The sequence below is a fragment of the Biomphalaria glabrata genome, chromosome 3 (assembly GCF_947242115.1).
Source record: "Biomphalaria glabrata chromosome 3, xgBioGlab47.1, whole genome shotgun sequence".
NCBI classification, from domain to species: Eukaryota; Metazoa; Mollusca; class Gastropoda; family Planorbidae; genus Biomphalaria; species Biomphalaria glabrata.
In genome coordinates, this window is record NC_074713.1 from 31942653 (window position 1) to 31969665 (window position 27013).

Below are 27013 nucleotides of genomic sequence, written 5' to 3' on the forward strand. Positions count from 1 at the left end.
GGGGGGGCGAAATAATCTAAAAATAGGTTGAAATATAAATAATTAGTATATATTATTAACATAAGTAATAAATTCGTATACAAATTGTGTGAATTCTATACTAAAACGATTGGTGAGACTATAGGGAGGAGGGGGGGGGGGCACTGACTTTCTAGTCAAAGAACAAAATCTCGCAATCATCGTTTTCCGTTTGCCAATTGGGCATCCCAAAAGAGAATCGCTAAGAGGATTTTGGGAAAATATCCCTCTATCCTTCCTTGACTAATATACTTAGCGAGGCTTGGTCAACAGATACTTATAATAAAATGTAACTAAACTATTTCTGAAATAAATTCCTTCCTTGTTATTTTTGTACCAGAGACCAGACCACCCAAAATAACAAAACAAGGACCAAAGGATATTTTGTACAAAGTCAATGAAATGGTGAAGATTGAATGTGAAGCCAGTGGTGAGCCAGCTCCATCGTAAGTCTAGAGTAATTAGGCATTATGTTTACTTAGTACTTAAAGCTGCAACCACATTTTTAATGAAACAAAATAAAATGGGTATGGGTAAGTGGACACTGGGTGTGTGGACACTGGGTCCATGGACACTGGGTGTGTGGACACTGGGTGCGTGGACATTGGGTGTGTGGACACTGGGTTTTGTTTTGACATGTTTCGGATGTTCCTTCATAGTTGAGGATAATTTACTTCCTAGTCCAAACCACCCGCAGAACGACGGGGCAGAGGGTAGGATAATGAACCCTGGACAATAGTCCGAACAACAGTCCAGTGCGTATACCGCACGACAAGGCAGCCAACCTGTGACAATAAATACATGTTGATAATACTTGTATAATTGATTAATATACATCTATAATATACTATCTCCACTATATCACTACTATATCTCTACTAGATCTCTACTACATCACTACTATATCTCTTCTAGATCTCTATATCTTATCTTATATAATACAGACGTTACTTGAAAAAAAGAAGATAATTACGTCCTGCTCGCCATGAATCTAGTCTTGCATATTAACCAATGACATAAATTTTGCCAAGTCACTGGTTTTCCTGGCTGACTCGAGCAACCCATTCCATGCTCTGATTGCACGAGGGAAGAAGCAGCACATAGTATCACTACTATATCTCTACTAGATCACTACTAGATCACTACTAGATCACTACTAAATCACTACTTTAGTTCGTCCATTGTGGTTCAATGATGAACTCTTTTGTCATCTAGGGGGCTGAGGGCTCGTGTGGCTGGTGAGACCTATGTGAGCCTGAAATGTTCGGCTGCACACTGGGCAGGATATTCCAGCTGAAGCTAGTATCATTGTTCTTGCTTTTCTTCTCTGGCGCCTTTCTTCTGCCAGCGTTGTTCTCTTTTCCTCAGCAATTTGTGCGCCAGTTTTCACAATGCGGCGCCATGATGCTCTATCATGTGCTTCTGTCTCCAAGGTGGCTGAGTTTATGCTGAACGCCTTCAGAGAAATTTTTTCTTTGTCCACCTTGTGAGCGCTTTCCTTCCTTTAATTGGCCATACAGGTGTTGTTTAGGGATGTGGCGGTCTTCCTTTCTGCAGACGTGTTCTACCCATCGAAGCTGGGACTGCATCAGGATTGTGTGGATGCTTTGCAGATCCGCTCTTCCAAGAACTTCAGTATCTGGTATTTTTTGCCATTTGACATTTAGTATTTTTCTTAGACATGTCTTGTGGAAGTGGTTCAGTTTTTTGTGTGTGCATGTTTGCTGTATAGGCTACTGTCCAGGTTTCTAAGACATTGAGCAATGTAGGGAGGATGACAGCTTGACTAACTTGTTTGTGGTGATACCTCGTCTGTTCCTGATCTTTTTAAATAGTGCCATATGATGTACTGTATTTGGCGATACGCAGGTCGATTTCATTATCGATCTTTCCGTTTCTGGTGAATCTGTTCACTGCATTTATATCATGTACATTTATCTTGATGCTTGGATCCGAGTAGGCTTTACGTGGAGCAAGCAAATATAGACTTTAGTCTTTTTTGTGTTAATGGTAAGGCCAAAGTCTGAACATGCGTTTGAGAAGTCACTGACGATGCTCTGTAGACCATTTTGATAGAAGGCATTAAGGGCACAGTCGTCAGCAAATAGCAGGTCCCGGATTTACTGTTTTTTTTTTAAATTTTGCTTTGAGCCGCCTCGGTTTGAATAGGCCACCATCAAATCTGTATGTTATATTTATCGCGTTGTTATCTCTATTTGTGAATGCATCTGTCTGCATAACATGATACTGAGCAGTGTGGTGGGTGCTAGGTCAAAGCCTTGTTTTACTTCGTTTGATAGTTCGAAGGGCTCTGGTGGTTCTCCACTTTTTTGGACACTAGCCGGCCGCATACATCGCATGGGTGGGTTTGGTCGGTTGCAGAGAGGCCTGCTTCTTCTCTCAGCTTTTTCACTCTAGGCAATCTTCCTGCTTCAAATCTTGAAACTCCGAAACTCACAGCTTCACGCCACGAGAAGTGATCGAGAGCTAGTGCTTCCCAGCCGTTAATGTCAATATCCGACTCCTTGAAGGAGCTCTTAAGAGCATTTATATTGACCCCCCCCCGGTAGCGCTTTCCTGCACACAGCACCCCGTACAGAAGTCGATTGGGAAGGCGATTACAATTTCTCCCCCCCCCCCATCCATCGAAATTGGGACCTTTTTTAGTGTTGCATTGATACTGTTCATGCAGGACAACTATAGGATTTCAGTATCTAATATGTGGTCAAACCAATGCACCTTAGGAATTTTCAAACCAATGCACCTTGGGAATTTTCCTTAGACAGCGTAGGTGGAAGGAGGAATTTACCTTTTTGATGTGGCGGGAATATAAAGTCCAGGACTCTGATGCATATAAGAGTGAAGGGAGCACAATAGCATTATAGACTTTCAGTTAAGCGGATATGCTGAGTCCTCTCCATTGCCACACTTATCCTTCAAGTTTCCTAAAGCAGCACTAGCTCATGCAACATGGAAGTCTATCTCATCATCTAGGTTGGCATTTGCTGATAGAGTGCTTTCCAGATAGACCTTTTTGACATTTCTGGCCATTTATGAGAATGTCTGGTTCTGTGACAGATTTATTTGGGGTATGTTGGTGCAGTACTTCTGTCTTTTTTACATTTATTGTGAGGCCAAAATTTTTGCAGGCGTTAGCGAAGAGGGACAGGCTCTTTTGAAGGTCTTCTTCGTTTGCTGCATTAAGGGCACAGTCATCTGCGAATAGCAGGTCTCTGATGCAGTCATAGTTTACCTTGGTCCTTGCCTTGAGTCTTTGGGCGTTGAATAAACTTGCATCAGTGCGATATCGTATGCCAACTTCAATGCTTTCTGCATGGTGGTGAACATTATGCTGTAAAGCGTTGGAGGCAGCACACAGCCCTGCTTCACACCATTTGAGACAGGGAAAGGCTTGGAGTAGTCTCCGTTGTCTTAGACTCTCGCTTGCATGTCATTATGGAATTGGCGCACCATTGTTATGAATTGATCCGGGCAGCCGAATTGGGACATGATTTCCCAAAGGCCATCACAGCTGACGTTATCAAAAGCTTTAGTCTAAACTATGAATGCAGTATAGAGATTTGAATATTGCTCTCTACATTTCTCATGGAGTTGGCGGACTGCAAAGATGATGTCAACCGTGCCTCTAACCTGCCTGAAGCCGCATTGACTCTCCGGAAGTAGGCCAGTTTCTATGTGGTGTTGTACTATGTTTAATAGCACCCTAGCCAGAATCTTGTCAGCAATGCATAGGAGGGATATGCCACGATGGTTATCGCATAACTTTCTATTTCCCTTTCTCTTGTAGAGTGAATGATGGAGGCGTCTTTGAACTCTTATGTTAGTTTCTTTTGTTCCCACATTATCAGGTAGATTTCATTTAGTTTAATTGTCAGCACTGAACTGCAAGTGAGAATATTTCAGCAAGGATTGAGTCTTGTCTCGGTGCCTTACCAGTTGAAAGGTTGAATATGGCAATCATTACTTCATTGAGCCGGGGACTTATTCAAGGCGTGCGATGGCTTCGGCGCCAATGCTTGATGGACAGTTAAGGACGGTACTGAAGTGTTCAGCCCAGCCAACGAGTATATCCTTCTTGTCTGTGAGAGTCTGTCAACACTGAATATGGGGGTGAGCCATTTTGCTGAGGGCCATAAAAAGCTTTGATTGAATTGAAGAATATTTTTGCATTTTTACTGTCAGCATAGGACTGGATTTCTTCTGCTTTTTTGTTATACCATGACTCCTTCATGAATCTCAGGTTCCGCTGGACCTCTCCTTTGGCAATAGTGTAGCGTTCTCTGATTTGGGGGCAAGCTGGATTACACAGAAAGGCCTTAAAGCAATGTTGCTTGTGTGTTAAAAGCTGTTCAATTTGCACATTGTTTTTGTCAAACCAATCTTGGAGCTTGCGTTTTGACGCTGCTAACCAAAGAGTACACAGAATCCCTTAGTTTATTTCAGCTGTTTTCTTGTTCATGTGCAGGGTTTTAATTTCACTGTCTAGTTTGTTGATGAGCTCTTGCTTGATATCTGGGTTTGTGAGCTTACCAATATCTAGGCGCTTTGCATGCTTGCATTCTTGGGGCCGTCTAGGTGGTTTGATGCATATTTTTAGCTTAGATAAGATAAGGCGATGATCAGTTTAACATAGGCGATGATCAGTTTAACAGTCCACTCCGCATAATGCTTTAGTGACTTTGATGTCTTGTCTGTCAGACTGTCTGACAATGATGAAGTCTATTTGATGCCAGTGCTTGGACCTGTCAGACTGTCTGACAATGATGAAGTCTATTTGATGCCAGTGCTTGGACCTGGGATGCATCCATGATGTGTTTTTGTCTGTGAGGTAGCTGGAAAAGAGTATTTGTTATTGTCAGCTTGTGGGCTGTGCACATTTCTAGTAACAATACACCATTGCTATTGCAGTGACCAACTTCGTGTCTGCCCAGAACATTACTCCAGGTTTTCCAGTCAGAGCCTAACCTGGCATTGAAGTCGCCCAGTATTATGAGTTTGTCTGTTTTCGGCGTTTTGTTTATTGCAGAGTTCAGATCCGAGTAGAAAGTTTCCTTGATGTTGTCTTGGTTGGACATAGTTGGGGCATAGGCACTTATTACAGTTGAATGTCGACTTGAGGTCAGGGGTTGGCGTAAGGTCATAAAATGGTCAATTATGCCTTTTGGTAATCCTGCTAACATGTTGATTAATTTGGATTTCATTGCATACACCAGCTTCACGTCTTTCCTTACTATTTTTGCCGAGCCAGAAGAACGTTTAGCCTGCGCCAACTTCTGTTAACTGTCCTTCTTCTGCAAGTCGCGTTTCACTCAGGGCAGCAATATCTACATCTGGCTACTTCTCTTGTCACTCAGGGCAGCAATATCTACATCTGGCTACTTCTCTTGTCACTCAGGGCAGCAATATCTACATCTGGCTACTTCTCTTGTCACTCAGGGCAGCAATATCTACATCTGGCTACTTCTCTTGTCACTCAGGGCAGCAATATCTACATCTGGCTACTTCTCTTGTCACTCAGGGCAGCAATATCTACATCTGGCTACTTCTCTTGTCACTCAGGGCAGCAATATCTACATCTGGCTACTTCTCTTGTCACTCAGGGCAGCAATATCTACATCTGGCTACTTCTCTTGTCACTCAGGGCAGCAATATCTACATCTGGCTACTTCTCTTGTCACTCAGGGCAGCAATATCTACATCTGGCTACTTCTCTTGTCACTAAGGCAGTACGACATTCAGGGTGGTTTGATTCAGCACCGTCGTGCTCTCTGCTATATCTCTACAAGATCACTACTTGATCCCACCAGACCACTACCATATCTCTTCTAGATCTCTACTGTATCTCTACTAGATCTCTACTGTATCTCTACTAGATCTCTACTGTATCTCTACTAGATCACTACCATATCTCTACTAGATCACTACTATATCTCTACTAGATCACTACTATATCTCTACTAGATCACTACTATATCTCTACTAGATCACTACTATATCTCTACTAGATCACTACTTGATCCATACTAGATCACTACTTGATCCATACTAGATCACTACTTGATCCATACTAGATCACTACTTGATCCATACTAGATCACTACTATATCTCTACTAGATCACTACTATATCTCTACTAGATCACTACTTGATCCATACTAGATCACTACTTGATTCATACTAGATCACTACTTGATCCATACTAGATCACTACTTGATCCATACTAGATCACTACTTGATCCATACTAGATCACTACTTGATCCATACTAGATCACTACTATATCTCTACTAGATCACTATTTGATCCATACTAGATCACTACTTGATCCATACTAGATCACTACTTGATCCATACTAAATCACTACTTGATCCATACTAGATCACTACTTGATCCATACTAGATCACTACTTGATCCATACTAGATCACTACTTGATCCATACTAGATCACTACTTGATCCATACTAGATCACTACCATATCTCTACTAGATCACTACTGTATCTCTACTAGATCTCTACTGTATCTCTACTAGATCTCTACTGTATCTCTACTAGATGACTACTATATCTCTACTAGATCACTACTATATCTCTACTAGATCACTACCATATCTCTACTGTATCTCTACTAGATCACTACTATATCTCTACTAGATCTCTACTGTATCTCTACTAGATCACTACTGTATCTCTACTAGATCACTACTGTATCTCTACTAGATCTCTACTGTATCTCTACTAGATCACTACTATATCTCTACTAGATCACTACTATATCTCTACTAGATCACTACTATATCTCTACTAGATCACTACCATATCTCTACTGTATCTCTACTAGATCACTACTATATCTCTACTAGATCTCTACTGTATCTCTACTAGATCACTACTGTATCTCTACTAGATCACTACTATATCTCTACTGTATCTCTACTAGATCACTACTATATCTCTACTAGATCTCTACTGTATCTCTACTAGATCACTAATATATCTCTACTAGATCACTACTATATCTCTACTAGATCTCTACTGTATCTCTACTAGATCACTAATATATCTCTACTAGATCTCTACTATATCTCTACTAGATCTCTACTATATCTTTACTAGATCACTACTAGATCACTAATATATCTCTACTAGTTCACTACTAGATCACTAATATATCTCTACTAGATAACTACTATATCTCTACTAGTTCACTACTAGATCACTAATATATATCTCTACTAGTTCACTACTATATCTTTACTAGATCACTACTAGATCACTAATATATCTCTACTAGTTCACTACTAGATCACTACTATATCTCTACTAGATCTCTACTATATCTCTATTAGATCACTACTAGATCACTACTATATCTCTACTAGATCTCTACTATATCTCTATTAGATCACTACTAGATCACTACTATATCTCTACTAGATCACTTATATATTTCTACTATATCACTACTATATATCTACTGTATCTCTACTAGATCACTACTATATCTCTACTAGATCACTACTATATCTCTACTAGATCACTACTATATCTCTACTAGTTCACTACTAGATCACTAATATATCTCTACTAGTTCACTACTAGATCACTAATATATCTCTACTAGATAACTACTATATCTCTACTAGTTCCTTACTAGATCACTAATATATATCTCTACTAGTTCACTACTATATCTTTACTAGATCACTACTAGATCACTAATATATCTCTACTAGATCTCTACTATATCTCTATTAGATCACTACTAGATCACTACTATATCTCTACTAGATCACTTATATATTTCTACTAGATCACTACTATATATCTACTGTATCTCTACTAGATCACTACTATATCTCTACTAGATCACTACTATATCTCTACTAGATCACTACTATATCTCTACTAGTTCACTACTAGATCACTAATATATCTCTACTAGTTCACTACTAGATCACTAATAAATCTCTACTAGATAACTACTATATCTCTACTAGTTCACTACTAGATCACTAATATATATCTCTACTAGTTCACTACTAGATCACTACTAGATCACTACCATATCTCTACTAGATCCCTACTAGATCACTACTATATCTCTACTAGATCACTAATATATCTCTACTAGTTCACTACTAGATCACAACTAGATAACTACTATATCTCTACTAGTTCACTACTAGATCACTAATATATATCTCTACTAGTTCACTACTATATCTTTACTAGATCACTACTAGATCACTAATATATCTCTACTAGTTCACTACTAGATCACTACTATATCTCTACTAGATCTCTACTATATCTCTATTAGATCACTACTAGATCACTACTATATCTCTACTAGATCTCTACTATATCTCTATTAGATCACTACTAGATCACTACTATATCTCTACTAGATCACTTATATATTTCTACTATATCACTACTATATATCTACTGTATCTCTACTAGATCACTACTATATCTCTACTAGATCACTACTATATCTCTACTAGATCACTACTATATCTCTACTAGTTCACTACTAGATCACTAATATATCTCTACTAGTTCACTACTAGATCACTAATATATCTCTACTAGTTCACTACTAGATCACTAATATATCTCTACTAGTTCACTACTAGATCACTAATATATATCTCTACTAGTTCACTACTATATCTTTACTAGATCACTACTAGATCACTAATATATCTCTACTAGATCTCTACTATATCTCTATTAGATCACTACTAGATCACTACTATATCTAATAAGACTGCAGTGGTATGATCTGAAAGTCTGTTACAGAAAAGGCAAGGAAATGTTTATCTCCGATACACTTTCTCGTGCACATCTACCAAATACTGATACACAGACATGTGAATTTACAGATGATTCAGTGCATATGATCTCTGTAAGTGATTCGAAATACAATGAAATTAAAGACTGTACAAGCAAGGAACTTTCAATGCTTCTGGAAGTAATTATGACTGGTTGGCCAGACACAAGAAGCGAGACTCCAATTGAAGTCAGGCCGTATTGGGATTCAAGAGACCAGTTATCAACTTCGGATGGTATTATATACAAAGGTCTGAGAATAGTCATGCCACCAAGCTTACGTAAATACATGCTAAATCTGATTCACAAGTCTCACTTAGGAATAGTCAAGTGTAAGCAGAGAGCCAGAGAAGTCATGTATTGGCCAGGCATGAATGCAGACATTGAAGTGACAGTTAGGGATTGTAGCAGGTGTGGAACGGCAGTCAGAATGCAACTTAATTCTGAGTGGAAACCAGGAACAGTAGTTTCGAAGCATTCTAAGCCTAGATCGTATAATGTCAAAAGTGGAAATAAGGTCTACAGAAGAAACAGAATACACATCAGAAAGTCTTCTGAGAAAGCAAACAGATTTGACAATATTTATGACTTTCCAGATGACATCTCAGAACAACCAGAACCACTAAATCTAGAGAGTCCAAGATTACAAACTACACTAGATTTTGAGCCGCCACTACACACTGCTTCTTCTAACACCTCTAGACCAAATGAACCTTATGTAACACGCTCAGGCAGAATAGTTAACAAACCCAAGAGACTTGATTTGTGATGAACTGATTAGACTTTTTAGTTGACTAGTTTGTTAGTTATTCTGATAAATAGATTTTCTAAATTAAAGAAGAGAGATGTAACATAATAGTAATATATGTACATTTGCACACTAGCGCGTCAGTGCAACACCGCTTGTGTTTACGTAATAAATGGAGTTCCTAATATGTCTTCCCTCTTAAACACTAGTTTGTTATTTGTGTAATACAAATATTCTACAATCTCTACTAGATCACTACTATATCTCTACTAGATCACTACTATATCTCTACTAGATCACTACTATATCTCTACTAGTTCACTACTAGATCACTAATATATCTCTACTAGTTCACTACTAGATCACTAATAAATCTCTACTAGATAACTACTATATCTCTACTAGTTCACTACTAGATCACTAATATATATCTCTACTAGTTCACTACTAGATCACTACTAGATCACTACCATATCTCTACTAGATCCCTACTAGATCACTACTATATCTCTACTAGATCACTAATATATCTCTACTAGTTCACTACTAGATCACAACTAGATAACTACTATATCTCTACTAGATCACTACTATATCTCTACTAGTTCACTACTAGTTCACTACTAGATCACTACCATATCTCTACTAGATCCCTACTAGATCACTACTATATCTCTACTAGATCACTAATATATCTCTACTAGATCACTACTAGATCACTAATATATCTCTACTAGATCACTACTAGATCACTAATATATCTCTACTAGATCACTACTAGATCACTAATATATCTCTACTAGATCACTACTAGATCACTAATATATCTCTACTAGATCACTAATATATCTCTACTAGATCACTACTAAATCACTAATATATTTCTACTAGTTCACTACTAGATCACTAATATATCTCTACTAGTTTACTACTAGATCACTACTATATTCCTTCTAGATCACTACTATATTCCTTCTAGATAACTACTATATCTCTACTAGATCACTACTAGATCACTACTATATCTCTACTAGTTCACTACTAGATCACTAATATATCTCTACTAGTTCACTACTAGATCACTACTATTTCTCTACTAGTTCACTACTAGATCACTAATATATCTCTACTAGATCACTACTAGATCACTACTATATCTCTACTAGTTCACTACTAGATCGCCAATATATCTCTACTAGATCACTACTAGATTACTAATATATCTCTACTAGTTCACTACTAGATCACTACTATATCTCTACTAGTTCACTACTAGAATACTAATATATCTCTACTAGTTTACTACTAGATCACTACTATATCTCTACTAGATCACTACTATATCTCTACTAGATCACTTCTAAATCACTAATATATTTCTACTAGTTCAATACTAGATCACTAATATATCTCTACTAGTTTACTACTAGATCACTACTATATTCCTTCTAGATCACTACTATATCTCTACTATATCACTACTAGATCACTAATATATCTCTACTAGTTCACTACTAGATCACTACTATATCTCTACTAGTTCACTACTAGATCACTAATATATCTCTACTATATCTCTACTAGATCACTACTATATCACTACTATATCACTACTATATCTCTACTAGTTCACTAATATATCACTACTAGATCACTAATATATCTCTACTAGTTCACTACTAGATTACTAATATATCTCTACTAGTTCACTACTGTATCTCTACTAGTTCACTATTAGATCACTACTGTATCTCTACTAGTTCACTATTAGATCACTACTGTATCTCTACTAGTTCACTATTAGATTACTACTGTATCTCTACTAGTTCACTATTAGATCACTACTGTATCTCTACTAGTTCACTATTAGATCACTACTGTATATCTTCTAGTTCACTATTAGACCACTACTGTATCTCTACTAGTTCACTATTAGGTCACTACTGTATCTCTACTAGTTCACTATTAGATCACTACTGTATCTCTACTAGTTCACTATTAGATCACTAATATATCACTACTAGGTCACTACTATATCTCTACTGTATCTCTACTAGATTACTACTAGTTCACTATTAGATCACTACTGTATCTCTACTAGTTCACTATTAGATCACTAATATATCACTACTAGATCACTACTATATCTCTACTGTATCTCTACTAGATTACTACTAGATCACTAATATATCACTACTAGATCACTACTATATCTTTACTGTATCTCTACTAGATCACTACCATATCTCTACTGTATCTCTACTAGATCACTACTATATCTTTACTGTATCTCTACTAGATTACTACTAGATCACTTATATATATATATATATATATATATATATATATATCTACTAGATCACTACTATATCTTTACTAGATCCCTACTAGATCCCTACTTTGATTGTTCTATCCAACAGTGAGCAACACTTGAACACTTTGATTGTTCTAATCAACCTTCTCCCCAGGTACACCTGGAAAAGAGCAGACGCAGCCTACTCGCCAGAGGGGAACGATGAAAGAGTGGTCTTACAGAAAGCTGTTGGTACTCTCATTATTAATAGTCCTGAAGATAAAGACGAAGGCATCTATCAATGTTTTGCCTCCAATAGTTTTGGAACGTGAGTCTCAACGTTTCTTAAATACAGTCATAGATCTTTAAGTAATGACTTCATCAAAACATAAATTTGATTATACATTATTTTAAACCAGGGGTGGGCAGCTTACGACACGCGGGCAACATGCGGCCCGCCAGAGCGTTTTATGCGGCCCGCGCACACTTACAGAGAATCTATACAATTATAAAACTTCTGTTTGCAGTTTATATTATTTTATATTATTTTATATTGTCGATTCTGATGCTAAAGAAAAAAGTCTCTATGATTCTGAAATTTTAAACACGGCCTAGCGGTAAACGAAGAAAATTCTAATTTGCAATACTGGAATAGATTCCAAAAGAGTTTTTGCTTTTAATCCCGAATGCTTAAAAAAAAAAGAAAAAAAAAAAAAGAAGATGAATTAGTGTTTTAACGTTGAATTTTGTCGGCTAGGTATTTTTTTTAAACTAGCCTTCATGGTAAAGCAGTGTGCTTGTTGTGTTTTGAACCAATCGCGGTTTTTAAAAAGCACAATTTAAAACATCACCAAAAAGAAACATCCTGATTTTAGATGCAATTTCACAAATGAAAAAAAAACTAAAAGTCTAGAGTTTGTTTAATAAATGAACAAAGCAGCAAATGGTTTTCATCAAACAATTATAAATAGAAGAAGCTGCCACAGCGTTCATTCGATGCTGTGCCACAAGATTGTCAAATGGAACAAGTCCGTTTTCAGATGGTGAATTTATTAAAGCATGCTTGTAACGCGCAGCCAATAGTATGTGTCCCGAACAGAAAAAGACATTTGATAGAATTACTATGTCAAGGAGAACTCTAGTTATGCGTGTTGAAAAGCTGAAAATTGGATGCACCAGCTTCACAATGCAAGGAAAGATTATTTGTGGTACTCGCTGTGGCATTGGAGGAAAATACTGACGTACATGAGACAACACACATATTTATTTTCATCCAGGGAGTACATTCTAAGAGGTACTCATTGTGTTGAATTACTCAAAGACAACCTAAGGCCATTGCATGTATTCACCCAATTATCGCAGTGATTAACCTTATTAGGGCTAGGGGTCTTACACAGGCAGTTCCAAGAACTACTTAAAGATTTAGAAACTAAACATTCCGATGTTCAGTACCACTGTAGTTGGCTTAGAATGGGCAAGGTATGGAGAATAGTGTGGAATCATAAGGAAGAAATTGTTTTGTTTCTTGAAATGAAGGTTTGTGAGTTTGAGTTAACACCGTATAGATCTAATTTACATCTATTTATTAATAGAATCTGTATGAATGCGTTGGTAATCTAGTAGATCTAGAGCTACATATTTTAAATGAGATTTGTAGATTTATGTTAATAAATTAAGTGGAATAGATCTAGAATTTTAGAAACTACAATATTTTTTTTACATCTCGTGCAGCACAGCAGACAAACTTGCAAAAGGCGTCAAGTTGCAATAGGTTCTGCGTATGCAGTTCACGCCATTCACGGTTCTGCGTATACCGTAGGCGTAGTCATATCACCACATGGGCACATGTGATTCGTGAAACATTCAAACAAATAGTAAACACTGCACTCATCATTAATCTTCGGACTTAATGACAGTACCAGGTGGCCTCGCCTCGCTCGGTTAAATAATTTCTTAAGGAAGGTTTATACCCGAAGCAATTTTGGGAATATTTTTGTAATTACGAAAATGAGAGATCGGGTAAGACTACTTATCTGAAGAGTTGCTTTAGTGTTCTGTTCTAAATGTAATTGTACATGGCGATTAAGTATAGTCTCTTAAGTCCTCCTACAGTCTAGACAAACCACAGCTCAAGTCCGTCTTATAGTTTTACAATGCATTTTTTGCTTAAAACTCTTGTAGGCCTACTATTATTGGCTTGGAAGAAAGTCTTTGCAGTGTTACTTCTCAGATGGTTAGGTTCAGACATTTAATTATGCAGTTAGTATATTCATTATGGCTTTAGTACGAAACATCAAGTGACACAAATCTCTACGTTATAGAGTAAAACAGGCATTTTTTCTTAATAGACTTAAATCCTTACATTAGTTTTCTTAAGAAACGTTTCCGTTGGGCACTCTGTTACGCCGAACAATATGTTCGTCCCCCATACGGGATACGTGCCCTGCCCAGCCTGACTGTCGGACTATAAGACCGTCATACCGGCTTTTGCCATCCATCCATCCCAGTGGCGCTACAGCCCGTGGAGGGATATTGCCTGCTTTTACACATCCCTCCATTCAGATCTCTCCTTGTCCTTCTTTCTCCACGCCCTAACTCCAAGCTTTTTACCGAGGTTTATAGTTAAATCAAAAGAGGCTGCAGCGTACACAAACTCGTTCACTGCTAGCTAGATATCATGTTCAGAGTGAGAAAGTAAGGCGTAGAGAAGCTGTGTTATGACCATTTCCTTTGTTTTGGTACGGGGCAGTAAACACCGAAGCATGAACACATGGTAATAATTCACCAGCAAAATAATAACAATAATAGGATTGTCTTCGAGTCCGAAGATTAATGAGGAATGCAGTATTTCCCTTGTCTACGCAGCCACAGCTGTGCCCTACATATTTTGCCACATCCACTCCAAGCATAACCATTGTCCGCCGGTGGTAGATTAAGATTTTCTTTTCGCGTCTGAGTCTGTCCTCGGCAGCAGACTTTATTTTGGTCTCAAATGTGTATCCGCGGCCTCTGTAAAGAGGGAATTCTTTAAGTCTGATAGTTACGCTGGACAGAGCAGTATCCTGTATGGGAGATGAATCTCTGTTGAACGTATGCCAAAAGCATTTTTTTTTGTTAGTCGACGTAACATTTAAACGCTTAAAAGACCAGCTTAGGCGCCAACTTGCCTTAGCTGACATAGAAGAGAGCACCAGGTTGCATGCGGCCTCAGAACGAGACAGCTGGAGGTCACAAGCAAAATAAACAACAAAGTAAAAGGTATCTACACCGCTCTACGCAATTAAAGTGTCAACAATGTATTAATGTGAGCAGGTCAGGAGGCGCTGAGTGAAACCTTTTCTCTGCTCAACATTAAATTATTAACAGTAGGCAGATGTTAGCGCTACTGGGTGGGTTTCATCTGTGACACCTCAGTCTACGACCAAGGGGCTAGAGTCACCTAAGTAACCAGACATACTAACCTAAACTAAATGAAAGCAAGAACAAACTTTAGGATTTAGGATAAATAAACAAAATGAAACTTTATTTACATATACAAAAATAAATCAATAATAAAATATAATATATACACTAACCCCTACAACTAACTAAAATCCTCTAAATCTACTCCACTACAAACACAAAACAAACCAACTATCTAACACAAACTGATAAAACCAACTAACTAAATCACTAGATCTACACTAACACTAAAACAAGAATACCTTAGTAATGAGTACCTTACTATTAGAATTCATTAAGAACAGAAACAGACTATAACTAAGCCACTAAGCCGACTAAGACTAAGGCAACACTACAGAAACAAAATCAAAATAACACTAGATTCCCTAGATTCTAAGCAGCAGAGTAATAGCAGCAATAACACAGAAGTTATATTCAGCAGCTATATTCAGCAGCTAGATCTATATTCAGCAGTATTAATAGTCTGCAATACATAAATGCAAAACTATAAATACAAAATCCTATATTCTACTAGATCTAGAGCATGAACAACATATTCATATCAGGCTAAGCTGGTCGCCGCCATTTTTAATACAGCATGTTGGGAACAACTGCCAACTAGAAAATAAAACTAAATTAAAATATAGCTAGCATATCTACACACAGTGTGACATAGATCTAGTAAAAGAAAATATAAAATATTTCTACACTTACAGGCCGTCCCAGGTACAGAATAATTAAACTGATTTAATAATCATATGCCAGATCACTAAGATCACCAACAGTCACACAGACAGTGATATACTTTACTGACCGCTGGTCAACTGTACACTCAACTTTTATACTATCCCGCACTAACCCATATAACAATAGGGGGAAGTACAAATAATAAATCTGACACTAACCTATAAAAAAGAATATACAGAACAGCTATAGCCTATGAAAATACACATTAAAAAATAGCTCTGGGAGCGCAAGCTCACATTAAGGACTTAAAACACATCGGCACATTTAATTTCATTATCTTATCTTATATAATAATTATCTTGTCTTATATAATACAGACGTTACTTCAAAAAAGAAGATGATTACGTCCTACGCGTCATGCATTCAGTCATGCATATTAACCAATGACTTAAATTCTGCCAAGTCACTGGTTTTCTGGCTAGCTCAGGCAACCCATTCCATGCTCTAATAGCACTAGGGAAGAAGGAGTATTTGTACAAATTTGACCTAGCATATGGTACGAGAGGTATCTTGTTATCTTTGTGTCTTTTTGAGTATTAAATTTTGTTTTTGTATTTGAAGATTATGGTTCAGTGTTTTATGTATAATTGCTACTTTACTTTTGAGCCTTCTGTCCTGAAGGCTTTCTAAATTTAGTGATTTAACTAAAGGTGTTACTCTAGTCAAATCTGAATATTCGTTTGTTATGAATCTCACTGCTCTATTTTGTGTCTGTTTCAGTTTCTTATTGTTTTCTTGAGGGTTCCCAAACAGAGGATGCATATTCTATTATTGGCTTAAACCAAGGTCAAATAACATTTTAGTTTTATGTTCTTATTTGAATTATAGAAATTTCTTCTAATAAACCCTAATGCTTTGTTTGATTTTTTGATAGTTTCATCAATATGGGGATTCCATGACAGTTTTTCATTGATTATAACACCTAGGTATTTTGCGTATTTAGTTTGTGTTACTGGTTTACCATGAATAAGATAATGGAATTAATTTGTTTTAACTTTTTTGTTACTCTTAGTAACTGACATTTTTCTGGATGGAAAGACATGCTCCAATTTGATTCCCATTTCTGTAATTCATCTAATTCTCTTTGTAAAATTTCTGTATCTTGTGTTGTTTTTATTGTTCTATATATTATGCAATCGTCTGCGAATAATCTGACTTTTGTTCCTGAACTAATGCAATTTGGTAAATCGTTTATGTAAATTAAATATAGTAGTGGACCTAAGACTCTTCCTTGAGGTACTGTTATTGGTGTTGATTTAAAGCCATTTATTATTACAGTCAGAAAATCTTTAATCCACTGACGCAATGGACCAACAATGCCAAAATATTTTAATTTTTTAAGTTAACTATGGTGGTGAACTTTATCAAAAGCTTTACTTCTCTTTCATAGTTCCATATGAAATAAATCTACAGTAAGATTGTGCGCAAATGTTTAATTAGGTCTATTGATTCTTTAAAACTTGTTCTTGTTTGCGAAGAAATATTTTAGTGTACTGCGGTAAGCCTAGTGACGTAAGCAGCGTTTTCCCGTTCACGTCACGGAAAATTTTCATTCATGAAACATTCTAGCCAAAATTAAATTTTCGATAATGAGGCATTTTAAAATCGATATAACGGTCGACCTCGAATTTTCCCGATATGGCCAATGAGTTCAGAATTTTTTTCTCACTAATATGCACATACCTTGAAATTTAAAAGAAAATCGTTAGAGCCGTTTTCGAAATAAAAAATATATATCTACTTTATAAAGTAGAATGTGAGGCGTATGTATGTATGTTATGAATAGACATCAAAACCGTTTGACCAATCTTGATAAAACTTGGCAGAAATATTCCTTGGGTACTAACTTTGACCGTAGTGTATGTATTGTAGCCCTAAAACAAACTTAAGACCCTCAAAAAAAAGTTCACCGACTCTATTTAAGCTATAGTATTATATGGATCTAGGCTTTGTTTACAATGTTGACATGAAAAAGATTGAAAGTATTTAGATCTAGATTTAATTTTAAGAACTACATTTTGCGCAGATAGTTTTTTACTTTGACACATGAAAATATAAAATATAGTCCATTGATTTCATTATTTTATAAAATTAACCTTCAAATTTGTGTTTCAAAAGCATTTTTTTACATAGATTCTTTCCATATATCTGCGAATTCAGAACGTCCTGACTCACTTATGATACCATACATTTAACAAATCGGGTAAACCCGTTTTAACTGTACTTTATATCGTATTTATATATCGCTCCTTTCGTTTTTAATAGATATGAATGTAAACCTATTTTCGCAAAACTAATTTTATTTTTGTAGCGAAAGAGAAAAACTTGAAAGGATCATTAGCTAAGTTTAACATACATCTAAATCAAATCCACTAGATTAGTAAACACAAACTAGGACCCGCAGGCAGCGGGTAATGACAGGCTATTATAAATATAAATATATATAGCCTACATACAAGAATTGCTCGCTTAAGAGTATATAATTGTCATTAGTAGGTCGAATCTATATCTAGATTTACATTTCAGATGGAAATTTGTTTAGAAATATAGATTTTATCTTGAAGCTAGATTGTTACTAGTTTAGATCTAGTTCTACCTGAATAAAGTTTATAAGGTCTAATTGGGATATGCCTACATCTCCTATCTAGATTTTTCTATATAGATTCTAGATCTATAAAAATTCTATAGCTAGTCTAGATCAGACTCACTAGATCTACTATCTATACAATATTGAATATCTTCTACTTAAAAATCTACTTTTCAACGCCAAGACCTAATATACATATAAAATAATAATAAAGTTTGTCTTCGAGTCCGAAGATTAATGAGGAATGCAATATTTCACGTCGATACGTAGCCCCAGCTGTCACCTACATATTTTCCTACAACCATGGCAAGCATAACCATTGTCCGCCTATAGTCGATTAAGATTTTCTTTTCGCCGTCTGCGTCTGTCCTCAGCAGCGGAATTCCTTTTGGTCTCAAATGTGCATCCCGCGGCCTTCGTGAGTGACTTCCAGCTGTCTCGTTCTGAGGCCGCATGCAACCAGGTGCTCTCTTTGTCTGCTATGGCAAGCGCCTAAGCTGGTCTTTCCGTGGGGCACCTCTGTTATGTCGACTACCTCCTGGAGGCGTCCAAAAGCACTACTGGCCATGGCCAGACGGTTATCAATTTCCTTGCAAGCGAGGTGTTATTGAATACCATGCTTCCTAGATATGTGAAGTGTTCTATCACGTTAAAGGGACGACCATTTACGGTGATCTTTGGGGCTGAGTAAGTTTTATTGGGTCGCTTCTGGAACATGACTTCTGTTTTCTTGAGAATTATAGATAAACAGAAAAAGGTTGCAGCGTATGCGAATTCGTTCACCGCGATCTGGAGATCATGTTCATTGTGAGCTAGCAGGGCGCAATCATCGGCATAGAGAAGCTCCTTTATGACCATTTCTTTTGTTTTTGTATGGGATAGTAGACGTGGCAGATTGAACACATTGCCGTCTGAACGAAACTTGATGTCGATGCCTTCGTGCAATCGCTGCCGCATTTGACCCAACATTGTCAGGTGGGATTTCAGATTAGCTAGGGTATGATATTATGGTCCCGTATCCCCAACCTGAACAGAGTAACGCAAGAACATAAAGGTAATAGCATGTACAATACACACATTGAATAAAAGTTATTCAACTGAACATTTAGTGAATACCAACAGTTGTTCATGGTGAATGATATTAAGGCTAACGTAAGTTAATGTCCATTAGTTAACAACAAGGTTGTACTTTAACAATTTAATGAATGTATGAAATATGATAACATGAGTGATAAATAAAAGTCAATAGTATGTTCAAAGGAAACACCAGGTATACATATTATGCAACGAAATATCTCACACCTTCAACTCGAGGCCATAATTCAATCACGACACAGCCTACACTCAAGGCCTTAGATACACGAGCCATAACAAAACAAACTGTGAATCAAGCTTGATTCCAACATAGTCCCAAGCCTGCGTCCCTATTACAGAAAATACATATTCCTTGAGATCGCCGTCCACACAATCATAGGACCAACGAATTTCGAGCTACACAACGAAGACTAATAAAGTAAATAACTGACTTACCCAATACTGGGGAGGAAACACAGAAACGAAACTCGCACAAGAGCTCCAGCCTCATCACACAACAGAAGTAAAACAAGGAAGCAAAAATGACATCAACAAAAGCGCGTTCCTAGAAACCAAAACTCACAATCTCTTATGGTACACAAAGGAAAACACCAAAAGAAGATGCGCATGACAAGCTCTACGCCAAAAAAGATAGTGAATAGAGTAGGAGCAAGTACACAGCCCTGCTTCACGCCATTTTCTATTGGAAATGATCGACAGGTCAGCATTGTGTCTAATCTGTCCCACATAAAACTGCTTGAGAATGGTTAGGCGCGTAGTTGGGTATCCGAGTCTGGTCATAATCCTCCATAAACCATTGACCGTGTCGAAAGCCTTGGTGAGGTCCAAGGAGGCTGCGTATACATAGGTTTATATAGTGTACTCTAGATCTAGACTGCCTAGAGTTACAGTCTAGAGTAAATTGTGATTATCTTAGATTCTATTTCTACTATATTTATTACCTAGATATATATTCTAGAAGTATATTCTATAGTTACAATTCGAATTCAACTTAAATATTTATGATTATATAGATTACATATTATAACTAGATTGTGTACATCTATGACTATTATGACAATGTCCATGGCATGTGTGAGATCAATTTTTCAAAGCAACTATAATTAATGGACTTTTTCTAAACAAAAATCATTCATATATTCACATGCGATTTTTTATATATATTTATAAGCTTAGCATTATTTTGGACCAATGTCTCACAACGGCTGATAAGAGAAATCAGGTATAAACATCAGGAGAAAATACGACCCCTTAACTCAAGAAAACATTAAGAAATTAAAACAGACACAAAATAGACAGTGAGATTCATAACAAAGGAATATTCACAATTTATTTATTTATTTATAACACCTTTAAAAAAACTTTTGAAAGTCATTAAAAGTTTTAAAATAAAAAAAAATTTTCTACATTTATTTTTGGGTGTGAAATTGTGTATCGGAAAATGCCGGGTACTTGAGGTAAGCTAGTTCTAAAAAAACTACAAAGATCTTGGGAAAAAGACTCGTCAAATAAAGTACTGTAAATGTGTAGTTTCAGGCACTTGTTTCAGGTCTATTCTTTCTTTAACCTCTATCGGTTTTTTTTCCAACTACCTGTATTTTTGTGCAGAATTATTTTCTCTATCAGGCACACTTAAAATTAATACATAATAATGTAAGTTTAATTTAAAAAGAGATCTGAAAAATGCAAAAGATATATAAGGAAAAAGGTACTTCCGGCCCAATTTATAATTCTAGTTTTAAACCAAAGAAACGAAACGCAAAAGCACAACAAAGCTCATTGAAAAGTGTTGAGGACCTTGTTAGCTAACTTAAATAACAAATATTTAGATAAAGATGGTAGGACTGGGGTCATTGTTTGGTAATCAGTATTATATGGAGGATAATTGTCAGTAAAGATCGTAGGACTGGGGTCATTGTTTGGTAATCAGTATTATATGGAGGATAATTGTCAGTAAAGATCGAAGGATTGGGGTCACTGTTTAGGTGTCAGTATTCTTTAAAGATAAGATAAGATCATTTTTATTGGTCCAATTAAATGGAGATTCAGTTTGACTACAATTGACCACCTCAGTTTAACTACTGTACACTAACAATGTCGATGGAAATACAAAGAACATTCACACATGAAACACATGCGCACACAGTCACAACCAGCGCTTCTGTGTACTGCTCGATAACAACAAATGACCTTATCATGTCAGTGTCTTCATTGTGTTTTTATTCAGTTCATCATAATACGTCAGTCAAGGTTGTATTCTATTCGAACAAAGTGATTTATTATTGATGTCAATCTGTTCATCGCTGGATGACTTGTTTGATTGAATTGAGTTTGGAAGTATTACATTCAAGGATAATATAGTCTACACTGAGTTTCTTCGTATGTTGAAGATGAGGCTTAGGGGCATCTACGAACTCACATAAGTCAATTTGTGAAACAATACAACAAAACTAGTCGCAACAAGAACAAGGTTACAAAGACAGTCTGTGTGGAAACACAAACTCAAAATCAGCCCCCGAAGTGGTCTACCCAGGCAGGAAAAAAGGCAGGTTCCAATATTTTAAGAAAGAATATCAGAATGAAATTCTATCAAAGGCAAATGACAGAGAAGAATGGAGAAAGAAGGTTGACAAATCCTGTGTGGTGCCCCAAAGGTTCAGCAGACCAAGGGATAGGTGAAACTGAATGTGAAGTTAGATGTGAACCTGGCCTAACAGATGTCTTATAATGAGTATTTAATTGATCTAATTGTTTTGTAAAGTGTCAATCAAAACCTCAAGAAAAAAACTTTTCCGTTAAAAAAACAATACCTTTAGTTTTGTGCACCATGGTTTAGTGCCCCTCTGCAGTTCACGCGATAATATAAAATACTGTTTAATAATTGTTGTTTTAAATTATGCCCAACTTATTTGCATAGTAAATAGATTTTTTTTTGGTGTAAATATAGTATTTAGTATGACAGAACTTACATATGTTAGCAACACAATTGTAAAAAATAATATTTTTTTTTATAAAAAATCTAAAACCATTTGCATAAATGTGTTAAAAAATGGTAAATAGTCATCTCCCTTACTAAAAAGCCTCCCGTGTTTGTTACTATTAATAGTGAATAGTTGTAAAAATGGTGTATTTTTATGGGAAAAAAATGCTTGCATAATTAATTTAAAAAATTAGATTTTTCGCTTTCAGAAAATAAAAAAGTAGCCGTTGCATCAGAACTTTGAATGATCTAAAATAGTGTAACAACTGAAGGGAAGCATCTCAACGAAATATAAATGTTTATCTACACGGAGACAGGACAAACACATAAGATATCCTTTTCTGCCTAGTTTCTGGCAGTGCGCACCTTCTGCACTATCTTGAATGGCGGTGCGCATGGCGGGCTTATAACAATATCATGACGTCCGATTTTTCGTTTTCTCTTTTAGTTTCTGAGATCTAAACGGGACGGACGGACAGACAGGTCACACAAAACTAATAGCGTCTTTTCCCCTTTCGGGGCCGCTGAAAATGTTTAAAAATTTCTAGAACGACTATTTTTCTCTTAATAACTAATGAATATAGAGAATAAAAAAAAAAAAGGAAAAAGTAGAGGTACTTAATGGCAACACACTACACCAAATTAGATATTTATTTTAAAAATTCAAAAAATGTAAATATTGGTTGTTTTCTTTTTTTTTTTAAATACCTACATCTAACTTGTACCTTGGTGGAAACTAAAACCTTAAACCTCCTGGGTGGGTAGACTAAAAAACCTGGGTGGATACTGATCTCGAAAAAGGCTCTAACGATATTTCCAAAAAGCTGACAGTTACTATATTTCGTTAAGAAAAGAATTGCTAGCTCGTCGGTCACACTGGGAAAACTCTAGTTTGACCGTTATAATTGTTCAAAGTATCAAAATAAATCAATGTAAAATTGGTTAGAAAACAAGAAAAGATTTATCCTGAAGGGACTGCATGTCTTTCGGTATTTCCGCATCCATTCAAGAGTTTCCAAAACATTCATGTTCAGGACCATTGTGCCATCGTCTTTTCAATCTAGATTTCAAGGCCTATCATTAGAAGAGTAGAAAGTCAAGTACATGTATACATTCGCTTAACCAGTATTCTTCTTCCGGGGTGGGGTGCGAATGGAGCGGTGTAAAAAATATTTCACATCTAACATTTCATAGTTTTTGAGTGAAAACCAATCGCTGTATAAGTTGTTGAAAGGAGATATTGACTTTTTTTCTCATCTCAGTGTGTCCTGAGTGTCCAATCATGAAGTCAACTACTGAAAGAACTTTTTTTTTCATTTTAACTTTCAAACATTAACTGAATTTTCTTATTCAAAGTGCGGCTTCAATCAAGTTTAACTTACGAATGGCCAAATTGGAACCGTTTGCAAGCTCAGCTCCTATATATCATCGACCACATTTAGGAGATTATTTGAAGTTGAACTGTTCTTCACCAAACAGTGTTCCAGATGGTCAAGTCACCTGGACAGTATATGACCAAGGAACTTATAAAGCTGTCATATGGGACTCAAGAGTAACTGTGGACTATGATGGTAAATATACACAATTCTTTAGACCTAGTATCAATAACTCAAATACAAAATTCCCTGAAAATAAACAATGCTTATATATATATATATATATATATATATATATATATATATTAGGGGTGCACCGGATAGTCCCTCCGGCTCCGGCTTCTGCCGAATATCCGGCATTTTTTACTATCCGGTGCTATTCGGCTCCGGTCGGATATCACTACCGGATAGTAAACCGGATAGTAAAAAATACACCTATTTAATATGCATAAAGTGGACCTCGTTCCATTACTGTCTGTTATAGAATGTATTAATGCTTATATGTAAACAAAATAATGTGCTTAAAAATAGAGCCATTATGAATATGCACCAAACATCGTTTATTATAAAGACAAGGCGTGTTAATAACTTAATATAAATAGAGATGAAACTTTACATCATAAATGCGCTTTACATACGGAGCAGCAATGGCTGGCACTTTTTTCAATTTGTCTTGACCTTTGAGTAAGTTAGTTAACATGTTAAAATGCTACATTCCTTGACTATGTCATGCTGACCAGACGTCTGTCTAGCTGTGTGGGTATATCTTCAGAGGTAGAGATGAACATCTCCCTCCCCCTTTTATTTGTTTAGTCCATCACATTGAGTTTATTTATAGGCAGGTAACCACAAGTTAAATACGATGGACGTAGGTTTAATGTCAGCGTATTGACACTCTCTAGTAGTCACACCTTTCGAGGGAACTGAGTTTGTTTACTTAGTAGTTAATCTTTATCGGGGGGGGGGATGGACTACAAGAGCCACACCTCTAAGGTGACCAGGTATATTTCTAGATGAACATCTCCCTCCCCCTTTTATTTGTTTAGCCCATCACATTGAGTTCATTGATTGACAGGTGAACCCAAGTCAGATACGATGGACGTAAGCACTCTCTAGAGGTCACACGAGGGAACTAGGTTTGATATTGGGGGGTGGACTAGACTTTACATTGTAAATTCGTATTATATACGTAGCAGCGATGTCTGGCACACTTTAAAAGCTTGTCTTGACCTTTGAGTGGTCTAGTAAACATGTAATATTTCTTAACTATGTCAAGCTGATTGTCTAGATGTGCGGGTATATCTCCAGAGGTAGAGATGAGCAACCCCACCTCCTTTTGTTTGTTTAGTCCATAACATTGAGTTCACAGATAGGCAGCTGACCACATTACGCCAGATTTTTTTTTTTTATTAGGGGCGGGACTACAAGCCAAATCTCCATAAGGTTACTCTGGTATGAGTGTGTTTATTATGAGATAGGTTGTCAATCAAGGGTCTGGACCACAACCCACACCTTTTATACTATTGGCAGGGACAATAAGTTTGTTTACTTAAAGTCTCAATTAGGAGGCTGGACTACAAGCCAAACAGACACTGACCAGGGGTATCTTTAAAGGGAGGGCTCAAGAGACTCAACACGCTCAACTTCTTATTTGTTTAATCCATGACAATATATTGATAGACATTGACCATTCTTAAGCCAGAATGGATTAACGCAGATTGTTGAGAAACATTGACACTGTCTAGAGGTGACTAGATGATGAGACTAAGTTTGTTTACTTGAACACATACATCCAACCACCATACAAGCCAGATGAGAGATTTACATTAGTAACTAGTTAAATATATATTAACATATTTTACATTGACCCTCCAACACACAGCCTTTATGGTTGGTGGCCTCATACATGCTACACAGATTAATTTTTGTTTATAAATACTGTTAAGCTTGAATAAATCAATCAGTAACAGAGTTTAAAACAATAAGGTATATAAAAGGAAAAAAAAATAATACCAACAAATATAGGTACGTTATTTAACAGTTTCGTAAAATGCTCAGCAATACAAGCTATTTACAAGACACTTAGGTATTCGGCTCCGGCTCCGGCCCCGGCCGAATATCAAATTTTACTATCCGGTCATATCCGGCTTCGGCCGGATATCAAAAAGTACTATCCGGTGCACCCCTAATATATAAGTATGTATGTATGTATGTATGTACGTATGTATGTTACTTATAGACATCAAAACCGCTTGACCAATCTTGATAAAACTTGGCAGGAATGTTTCTTGGGTACCCACTGGCGGATCCAGGGGGGGGGGGGCGGTAGGGGCGATCGCCCCCCCCCACTCGGCCGACCCTCCCCCCTTCCCTCGTAGGGGGGCGGACGAATTTTAGTATAGAATTTACACAATTTGTATACGAATTTATTACTTATGTTAATAATATATACTAATTATTTATATTTCAACCTATTTTTAGATTACTTCGCCCCCCCTCTAGTATTTTGGTCGATTTGGTGGGGTCGGAAGGGAGCGATGGTATCAATCCCGCCCCCCCATACACTTTCGATTGGGGGGGGGGCGGTCCAATTTATTTCTAGAAATCACAGCTTGCTAACAGAATCAATTAAATATCTATATCATTAAAACTTGTTATTGATATTTTAACCGATCTTTATATTATGTCGTTCCCTGATTGCCGATTGGGGGGGGGCGAATACCTCTACTGCCCTTCCCACCTAAACCCTTTGAGTGGGGGGGGGGGCGGTCCTACTTTTATGGAGAAATCATAGTTTGTGAACAACATTAATTCAATTAATATATAAATTTTATATTATGTCAATCCCTTTCTGGTATCTTGCCGATTC

At 36.7% G+C, this 27013-nt stretch overlaps 1 protein-coding gene across 3 annotated transcripts in view; it reads left to right on the top strand.

Moving 5' to 3' along the window:
* Positions 1-27013, top strand: part of LOC106071377 (neuroglian-like) — a 232569-nt gene that overhangs the window by 18099 nt on the left and 187457 nt on the right. For all 3 annotated transcript variants that reach the window (XM_056024540.1, XM_056024541.1, XM_056024542.1), the window contains exons 2-4: positions 359-464; positions 12094-12246; positions 24125-24339. In XM_056024540.1, coding sequence (XP_055880515.1) covers positions 359-464; positions 12094-12246; positions 24125-24339 — 474 coding nt within the window. The remainder of the gene's footprint in view (positions 1-358; positions 465-12093; positions 12247-24124; positions 24340-27013) is intronic.